General features: G+C 36.6%; 1 protein-coding gene across 1 annotated transcript; it reads right to left on the bottom strand.

The window, feature by feature from the left end:
- Positions 1-1,714: 1,714 nt before the first annotated feature.
- Positions 1,715-4,389, bottom strand: LOC120073520. Its single transcript, XM_039026361.1, has 7 exons — positions 4,182-4,389; positions 3,562-3,816; positions 3,197-3,309; positions 3,041-3,100; positions 2,753-2,944; positions 2,204-2,362; positions 1,715-2,161 (listed from the first exon to the last, which is right to left on the bottom strand). The coding sequence occupies exons 1-7, from the start codon at positions 4,387-4,389 to the stop codon at positions 1,715-1,717; spliced, it is 1,434 nt and encodes a 477-aa protein (XP_038882289.1).
- Positions 4,390-10,433: the final 6,044 nt, after the last annotated feature.

Genomic DNA, 10,433 nt, shown 5'->3' with positions numbered 1-10,433 from the left:
ACTGTCTACTCGGTCTTACCCCTGAAATGGGATGCTTATTGAGCTGGCACTGTTAAGCCAACCCTTACCTATGCAAATCTAAGGATGATCTCGAATAAACAGGAGTTCATAGTTAACTCAGGTTTAAGGTTAAGTTACCTAGATCATCATTAAGAAATACTAAGTCTTAAATAGTAAATATTGTTATAATGTAAGATTGAGTTATTTCTTGGTTCGATCTTATGCAAAGACATTGCACATGACGCCCCCATTCCTTATGTCATCACATGAACGAATCACGATCACTTCGTTTGTAGCACTTTACAACTCCTTGCAACAACTACAAAGTGGGCTACATTCGATAGTGTTACCAAAATAAGTCACCCAACCTTACTCGTATACTATAGATCATTTTGACTATTTACTCGAACCTGATCTGCTTTTATGTTTCCCCATAAAGTTCATGTACTCACGTAATAGTCATGGATCTTTTAGTTCATTGGATTTCTTTCTAAGAGAAAATAAGCAATTCATATATTCAATAACAACATTATCGATTTACAGAATGATTTTATTGTTTACAAACCACTAGTTTAAGGACATAAAACCCAACAGGGTAGTTGGTATCACAAAGGTGATATCAACTGTCTTCACGCCTCCTTTTGGGTCTGGGAAGACAAGGCTTGGGAGAGGGTGTGACATATGATGTTGTACACCATACTTTTTCAACAAGGAAACAATGACTCGATTGTAGAAATGTGATCCTTGATCGCTGATGATTACCTAAGGGAAGCCATATCTGCATAAGATATTAGACTTCAAGAACCCTGCAACAACCTTAGCATCATCGGTAATAATGGCCTTTGCTTCCACCCAATTGGAAATATAGACCACTACTAATAAAATGTACCTAAATCTATAAGATGAAGGTCTCATAAAATCTATCCCCCATACATCAATCATCTCATAGAACAGAATAGGGACTTATGGCATTTAATTCCTACGGGACAAATCTCCTGACTTTTTACAGCGTCACAAGTCTTGTAGAGAAAATATGCATCCCTAAACAAAGTATCCCAATATAAACCAGAATCAAAGACTTTTTTAGTGGTTTGCTTAGGACTAAAGTGTCCACCACATGCATGCTTATGATAGAATTCTAAAACAAAAAATAACTCGTCATTAGGGACACACCTCCTAACAACCTGATCTAAATATAATTTCCATAAATAGGTTCTTCCCAGCCATAATATTTTGACTTACTTTTGATTTTATCATGTTTATGCTTATTCATTCCATAAGGGAACTCGCCAATGGTCAAATAATTAACAAGGTCAGTATACCAGAGACTCGTGGAAATGTCATCTACCTGCACTAGCGTATGATCCGGGAAGTCTCCATTAGAACTGAGACAACTATCTTCTGCTACGAGTCTTCTCAAGTGATTGACGATAACATTTTCACATCCCTTTATATTTTGAAGCTTCAGGTTAAACTTCTGGAGGAGAAGAACCCACCTCAACAATCTGGGCTTGGACTTCTTTTTCGACATAAGATACCGCAAAGTTGCATGATAAAGAAAGACGACTACTTTAGATCCAACAATGTAAGAATGAAATTTTTCAAGAGTAAAGACAACAGCTAAAAACTCATTTTTCATCCAGTGTAGCTGCATTGTGATGGGTTCAGGGTCTTTGAAGCATAGTAGATCACTTGGTGGTTTCTTATCCATCTTCTAGCCCAAAACCGCTCGAACAGCATGGTTGCTTACGTTGCACATGATATCGAAGGGAAGATCCCAACGAGGAGCCAGAATAACTATAGCACACGATTGGGCATTCTTCAGCACATCAAAGATTGTCTTGCATTCATCATAAAATTCAAAGGAAACATCATTGTGAAGAAGAGAGACCATTGACTGAGCAATTTTACTAAAATCCTTGATAAACCAATGGTAGAAACCTGCATGCCTAAGAAAAGATTGAACCTCCCTCATGTTTGTGGGGTAAGAGAGCTTAGCAATAACATTAACTTTAGCAAAATCGACCTCTATACCATGCTCAGAAATAATATGTCCAAGTACAATCCCATGTGAGGGCATAAAATGACATTTTTCAAAATTAAGCACAAGGTTAGACTTAATATATCGCTCTAGAACCCTAGACAAGTTTGACAAAAAGTCCTGAAATGACTATCCATAAACAGTGAAGTCATCCATAAGCACCTCCATATAGCTCTCAATAAATTTAGAGAAGATACTCATCATGCAGCCCTGGAAAGTATCTGAAGCGTTACATAGCCCAAACGGCATCATCCTAAAAACAAAGATGCCATAAGGGCATGTAAAGTTCATCTTTTGTTGATCTTCTTGGTTAATCAGGATCTGATAGAAACCCAAAAAACCATCAAGAAAACAAAAGAAAGGCTTTCAAGCTAGCCTCTCCAGCATTTGATCTATGAATGGGATGGGGAAGTGATCTTTCATAGTGACAACATTTAACTTCCTAAAGTCTATACACATTCTCCATCCATTTTGAATTCTTATAGGAATTAAACTACCCTCCTCATTTTTAACTACATTAACACCTGTTTTCTTCGGCACTACGTGTAAAGAACTGACCCATTAACTATCAGCAATAAGGTAGATAATACCTACGTCGAGGAGTTTAGAGACTTCTTTCATAATGATCTCCTTCATAATAGGATTCAAAAGCCATTGAGGTTGCTAACAAGGCATAACTCCTTTTTCAAGAGAAATCCAATGCATACACACAACAGGGCTAATACATTTGATGTCCGCCAATGTCCACCCAATGGCAAGCTTGTATGTTTGCAAGACCTTCACCACCTGCTTTTCGTGCTCATCAGTCAAATTCTTTGAAATAATCACGGGAAATGTTTCAACTTCTCCTAGATACGCATATTTCAGATGGTCAGAAAGCTCCTTCAGCTCCACTTTAGGTGCCTACACGACAGAAGAAAGTATTTTTTTCAGATAATCATTATCAAAGCAAGAAGGCATACTTATCGGTTCTGTCATGGATAAATTGTAAAGCTCCACAAGTGAAATCAAATCGGTTAAATCATCCTCGTCATCATCATAGACGTCCCAAACTACTTCCTGTTCAAGACAATCAAATATGTCAATCTAGCACAATGACTGTACATGCCCAAAGGTGGGAGACTTCATAGCATCAAAAATATTAAATTTAACTACTTCACCTTCAAACTCAACAGACAAAGTACCTTCATCCATATCGATCTTTGTTTTGGTCGTTTCCATGAAAGTCCGACCAAGCAACATTGATGCAGATGAAATGGACGTAGGTTCTTCAATTTTAACAATTTAAAAGTCAGTGGGGAAAAGAAGGTCATTAACTTGCATAAGGACATGTTTTATGATTCCTAACGGATAAACAAAAGACCTATTAACTAATTTTATTACTACATCTATCTCAGTTAGATCTTTTAATTTTAATTCTTGGTATATCAAGTATGGCATTATGTTAATAGACACACCAAGAACTAACATCACTCTCTCTATTTTTTTCTTCTCAATCACACAAGAAAGGGAGAACATACCTGGATCCTTTTGTTTTTCAGGCAAGTTCTTTTGAAGGATCGCAGACACTGATTGACTTACCACCATCCTCTCTTTCTCTTTTGCTTGTCTCTTCCTCGTGCATAGTTGCTTGAGAAATTTGGCATACTTTGGAATTTGTTTTACAGCATCAAGGAGGGGAATGTTGATTTCCACCTTCCTTAACATCTCCAATAGCTCCTTATCCTTGTCTTCCACGAGCTCCTTTGGCCTTGCAAGCCTCGAAGAAAAAGGTGCTTTAGGCACGTAAGCATTTAATGGAAGAAGAGGGTTAGAGGATCTGATACTCCCTTTTTCTTATCTTGTTGTGGTTTGATTGTAGAATTTGAAGAAGTGCTTTCTTGCTCTTTCATCACTGGCTTCATTATTTCAATAGGTGGTTCCAACTCTTTAATACTCTTGAGTGTTATGGCACTCAAATTCTCCCTAGGATTCAATTCTAGTTGAGACGAGAGCTTTTCAGACTATCTCTCCAACTTGCTCACTAAGGTGGCTAATTTAGAGACTAGAGTCCCCTAAGTGTCATGGGCATTCTTGGTGTCCTGCTGAAATTAAAGAGAATGGTCAACTAGACTTTTCACAATATCTTCCATGGACATACCTGAGCTAGATGAAGCTCTATGACTAGGTTGAGCTTGCTCATTTTGTCTGTCCAATTTAAAGTTTGGGGGATCCTGCCACCCTGGATTGTATGTCTGACTGAATGGGTCTCGTTGTCCATTTGTCCCATTGAAATTATAACCTCCAACAACATTTACTTTGGTATCGTTCTTTATTTGGTGATAATAGGCAGAAATGCGCGTTATCATAGTGCTAAATTCTTAAACAATGTTGGATTGTGTTGATGAAATATGATAAATTGCGTCTATTAAGCATAAATTCTATAATATTGTGGTCGTGTGCGTCCAATGCATTAGAACAGTTGATCTTTATATTTTGTGCATAATAATGCGTTAACACAATGCAAAGAATGCGATCATCGGAATACATTGGTTGAGCGCAACTTCACTACAAGACTTTACGTTGATCGTGCTCGTAAACATCCACCTAAGAAGAATCACCGCAACATGGTGGACGCATTTGAACGAAAGGACAATTAAGATCGATGGGACAGGAAGCTGACGGCAGTCGGATCCAAATTAAGTTTACAGTTGATAACGGTCACACAGTACATCCAGCTTTATCGGTGACAATTATCCGACGCATCAGTCAAGAATTAAAGTTGTCCCATCTGTACAACCAGGAGAGAGAAGTCGCCTTTCACCATTGATGCCCTATAAATACCAAGTGCATTCTTCAGAGAAGGGGTTAAGCAGTTGATTACTTCACATCACTTTACAAGTCTACACCTCTGTTCATAGTTTTCTTTTCTATTTTACGGTGGAGCTGGAGAAGAGTGGTGACGCCAGAGATCATCCAAGGCCTGTCTCTTATACACATCTAGATGTGTATAAGAGACAGCTCTTAATATGCATGAGTAGCTAAACTAGTTGAATGGGTTGAGAGGAACTAAGCTAACATGATCTAGGAAGTACATCGCTTGCGATTGGCTTGTTTTATGTTTGTCTCTTATACACATCTAGATGTGTATAAGAGACAGGAGAAGAACTAAGCTAACATGATCTAGGAAGTACATCGCTTGCGATTGGCTTGTTTTATGTTGTGCGAATTACCCCTTTAGAGTTGCTCAAGAGAGAATCTAAAGAAAGAACCTAATGTCTCTAGAGAGCTAGGTTAGAATCTGACTTGAAAGAGCAAGATTAGGTTTGCATAAACAAGAGATATGGCCTTAGAGATAAGCTCTGTTTGTCAACTTGCATCACATGCATCCTAGGAATAGGAGTGATATTATATGGTCGCATATTTGTTTGAATGTCATGTTTTCATCGCATAAATAGAGATAGAGGTTATGTGTAAACCTTGTAGACTTATTGCATAATTATCGCATGCATTCTAGCCTTAGAAGCCATGGCATTCACGCCGAGAGGTGGTTTACTATTGTATGCATGTTGCATGATCGCAAAGCATGAACGCAACCTAGGGAGTGTAAGCTGGAACCCTTCTCAACCTGTTCACCGCATATTCGTCATATTTCCCATTTACCAACTCTTTTTAAACTCTGCCGCATTTATTATTATTTTCATAAACGCAACAACCACCTAACACTTGTTTATTGAACTGGTTACCGCAGGTTTTCATAAAAATCTCCAATGCAACTATTTTCACAAGTCCCTGTGTTCGACCTTGGACTTACCAAGAAACTCAGAGGAATTTACACTTGGATTTCGCTGGGGAAACTTGAATGCACAATGCTATCCATCAACAAATATCATCCATATTTTCCACACCTCATAAAGCTAAGCATCATTGGGCACTTAGGTAAACATCTATTGTGTGTCTCGCTCCATGACACATTTGGCAAACCACAACAGGTTTTCCCTTTTTTTGTCTTTACTAACTGTTTCACAACAGAAACTAAAACAAATACTTCCTTGTGAAGTTCACTTTACTTTATTGGCTGATTTTACATTGACTGAAGCTCTTGTGCCAAACTGTTGAGAGTTGGCAACCATGGTTCCTATCAGTTTCATCAACTAAGTGGGGGTTTTGTTGACTAAGGCTCCTCCTGCAACTATCTCAATGCTGCTCTTATCAATTTGCATCAACCTCTCATAGAAACATTGAATTAGCAACTGGTCTGAAAATTGTTATGGGGGAATTTTCCATAGATCTTCTTCAAAATATCTCAGTACTCATGAAATGTTTCCCTATCGAACTGCATTATACCGTAGATCACCTTTTTTATGCTAGCAACTCAGGATGCTGGGAAAAACTTCTCCAAGAACTACCTCTAGAACTCCTCCGAGGATGTAATACTCCCTGGTGGAAGGATGTAAAGCCACTCCTTGGCATCTTCCTTCAATGAGAAAGGGAATGCCCTCATGTTGATTTCCTCTTGTGTAACCCCGTTCGGTCTCATGCCATCGCACACAACATAGAATTCCTTCAGATGCTTATGCGGGTCTTCATCTTGTAGACCAAAAAATGAAGGGAGTAAGTGAATTAAACCAGATTTTAGTACAAAATTACTTGTTTTTTCAGGATGAGCAATGCAAAGAGGCTGCTAAATGAAATCAGGTGCTGAGAGCTCCCTAAGTATCTTTTTCACGTTCAACCATGATTGGTGATGTGTTTCAAGGAACACCATCTTCTTCAGACTCTTCTTCTGGCGTGCCTTCAACGCAAATATTTCTTTCAAGCACAGCTTGCTGTCTCCTCTCTTTTCTAATTCTTCGCTCCTCCCGATAAATTTCTACAAAATATAATAGTCTAGCCCCTCCAGTGTCGGTCATGCATCAAAAAGAGAAAATGGATTAGCAAGGAATGAACTATAAGCCCCAAAAATTAAGAAATTTGTTGCCGCCCTGACAACGACACTAAATTTGGTAATGTGCGTTAGGCCGTACCGCACCCCAAATTAATTTTCGTGCCTTACATTACTAAATATAGCAAGGGTAGTACGGAGTCGATCCATAGAGAGCTTATTTAGATTTCTTAACTTCGAAACTTATAGAATGTAATCGAAAGGGGGAGAGGGGAGTTTTGAAGATGGTTAATGTAAGTTGCATGAAAATTTAAATGCACAAAGTGAATTGAGCAAATTGTGTAAAAATAATCAATCGAACAAAACACCTAGCTTGGGTCGGTATAGTTTATTCCATTCCCTTTTTAATTCTATCATGGACTTAATCATAAGATTAATGTGAGATTTTCGAATTAAAAATTAGCCTTCTCACTTAGAATCCTAATCGGTAGTCCATAAGATCATGTTAATTTAAAGAAATAGCAAGAATCCCCCACTAATCAATATAAGAAGGATTAAGATTAAAGAAAATGCTAAGTCAAATAATTGATTTCATCGTCTAATCAACTATTTGAGAGAGATTTATCTAGATTAGAAAGTAATGCTTATCAAATAGAACCCTAATTTGACTTTACAAGCTTACTTAACCATTGCTTCTAGGTGATTAACTACCTAATGAGTACAAATTAGGGCTAATCAAAGCAATCAATAACACTAACATAGTTAATTTGTCAAATTATCCCATGCGAGATAAATTAAAGAACAAATTCAAGATGAAATCTCATAAAATTCAGAAGAATCTAAGCAGAATAACTACAGAAGTCTCAAGAATGAAGAAGGAATAGAGATAAACTACAAAACCTAAGTTAAGTACTTACCTCTTAGCCATAAATCATGCTCTAAAACCAATAATCAAGCTCTATGATGCTAATAATGGCAAGAAATTATAGTATTCTGTGGAAGGGAGAAGGAAAACGAGCCCAAAAATGGCAAAATGGCATTATGACCTAAGCTTTGGACAAAAATCAATTTATATCAGGCGTCGTAGCATTGCAACACTGCACAAGTCATCCAAATCGCCTCCGTTTCATGTTCAAAGTGTTGCAACGCTGGCCTATTTCTTCATGAAATAGGTAACTTCCATCCCTTAGCATTGCAACACTCCAGTTAGGCAGATTTACAATTCTCTTGGCCTTCTTTCTCTTTTTGTGCAATTTAGCTCCTATCTTGGCCATTTTATCATCTTTTCGCCCCACAAAGTTATTGATTGCCAAAGGTAAAAAATCAGGGAGAAAGATAATAGTTTGACTTTTCAACAACAACTTCCATAAAGTTGTTGATTGCTAGAGTTTGAACCGTTTGATCATGCTGAGATTTGGTCAGCCTGTTTGAAATACATAGGATCTTCTTTTTAATGATTGGATCGTTGTTTGAAGCTCTGGATTGTCTATAATCATTGCCGAATAGAATATGTAAAACTGGGTGATTTTCATTCTTTTTATCTCTCATATGTTCATATTTTATGTATGAAAGTATTGATGGATAGTGAACCTTTGTATGGCTGATTTGGGTTCTTTTTCCCTCAATTTTATCATAATAAAAGAAGTTGACAAGGGTGGACTCCTCACAAGTCTCGTGGTTTTTACTCTTCACGTCGAAGGGGTTTTCCACGTATAATTCGTTCGTGCTCTTTGTTTTTAGTCTTCCAAAATTTTATGGCGTATTTTTGTCCATTATTGGTTGATTACTTGTTGATTATTAGGTAATTCATTTGTGGTGTTTCAGTTGCTTGTTGATTATTAGGTAATTCATTTGTGGTGTTTTAGAGAACAATTATTTGGTTGATTGTTTTGGAGATCCTAGTGGGTTGTTGTTATATTGTTTTGGTCGTACAATCACTAACATAATAAACTTAAGTTTTTTTTACGTGGGTTTTTATTTTTTCTTATATTTATTCCTTTTTTTAACTTCTAAATGAAAGATTGAAACAACTTCAACAAAGCTACTTGGTATTTTTCCAACCATATTGACAATAAGTCTTTGATTAGAATCCATCCCAAAATTTTCTTGTGCATCGATGCTTGGATAATGGTCACAAATCAAGATAACAACATTTATTATTATAATGAGAAAGTAGAATTTGTTGGAACATAAAGAACACATGCAATAGCAGAAGCGAATGATCGATAATGTTCTAATTACATAAAACTAAGAATAAGCATGCATAAAGGTTAGAAAATGCAACCTTTGTAGAATCCACCACAATCTTCCTGTCTGTGCTAAATCGACACCATCAACGGTAAGTCCTCGCTATTCTCCGATTGAAGAACACAGTGGTGGGGTCGTTTTGTTAGCGAAGACAAGGAAAAATTTCAAAGAAGCATTAGTTTTTTTTGTTTTTTTTTTTTTTTTACATTTGAAAAAGCAAACTATTTAAAGACAAAAATTCATGCAAAATTCTATTTTGCATGTCTTTTACCTCAAAATCCACTAACATGTAATCTTTAGGTATCAAGCTTAGAAAGTGTCACTTCAAATTCCACTTAGTTAGTGCTAATTTTTATATAAATAAAACAAACTTTTATGAAAAAACATTTTCATAATATAGAAAATAAAAATAAAGTTAAGTTATCACATACTAAATTATTTTTGACACCTAACTTTGATTAATCACATTAATCAAGTTTAGAAAATACTTCCTTGCTAATGTTCAAGAATATTCTACAAAATAATTAATAAATTAATTATTTAATTATAAATTAAATCTCATATAAAATATAATCTTCCTTAATACCTGAATTTGAACATTTCAAATTCTTACTTCACCTAATTCTTCAATTTTGTCTGTAGTGAGCTGGCAAGGAGACCTGATGGACCTATAGATCATGGGCTCCAATGATCCGAGACTAACTGGTCAAAACCTTTAACCTAGTTAATCAACATTCGTTAAATAACAGGACTGTCCACTATAACCTATAGTTGCACTCCTCTCACTATAGATATATTATGTGTCCATACTATGATAATTAAGTCAACCCTTTACAGATTGTTCGTAATAATGGCTGGGTCAAAAGTTGTTTTACACCCGAGATTACATCTTGCTCCTTAAGTCACACTGATCTTCTAATGAATAATTGGTTTGTGATCCAATAACTAAACTGAGTCCCTCTTGGGCTAATGAGAGGGTGGAACCCCTTGTTCAAGACCTGGAGTTAGCACTTAAAGAAACACTTCTCTAGTATCTTTAAAAGCATGTAGGAGTGAATTCCATCTTGCACCCTACATCCCCAATTATCTACGAGGTCTTACCCCTGAAATGGGAGATTTATTGAGTCGGCACTATCGAGTCAACCCTCACCCATACAAATCTAATGATAATCCTATATAAACAGGCATACATAGTTAGCTCAGGATTAAGGTCAAGTGACCTAGGTCATCGCTTTGAAATAGTCAGTCTTAAACAGTAAACAACATTATAAAGTAAAAGTG

This window comes from Benincasa hispida, chromosome 3 (assembly GCF_009727055.1).
Source record: "Benincasa hispida cultivar B227 chromosome 3, ASM972705v1, whole genome shotgun sequence".
NCBI lineage: Eukaryota > Viridiplantae > Streptophyta > Magnoliopsida > Cucurbitales > Cucurbitaceae > Benincasa > Benincasa hispida.
The sequence above is the reverse complement of the archived record's forward strand: the minus strand, read 5'-3'. Positions and strand labels throughout refer to the sequence as shown.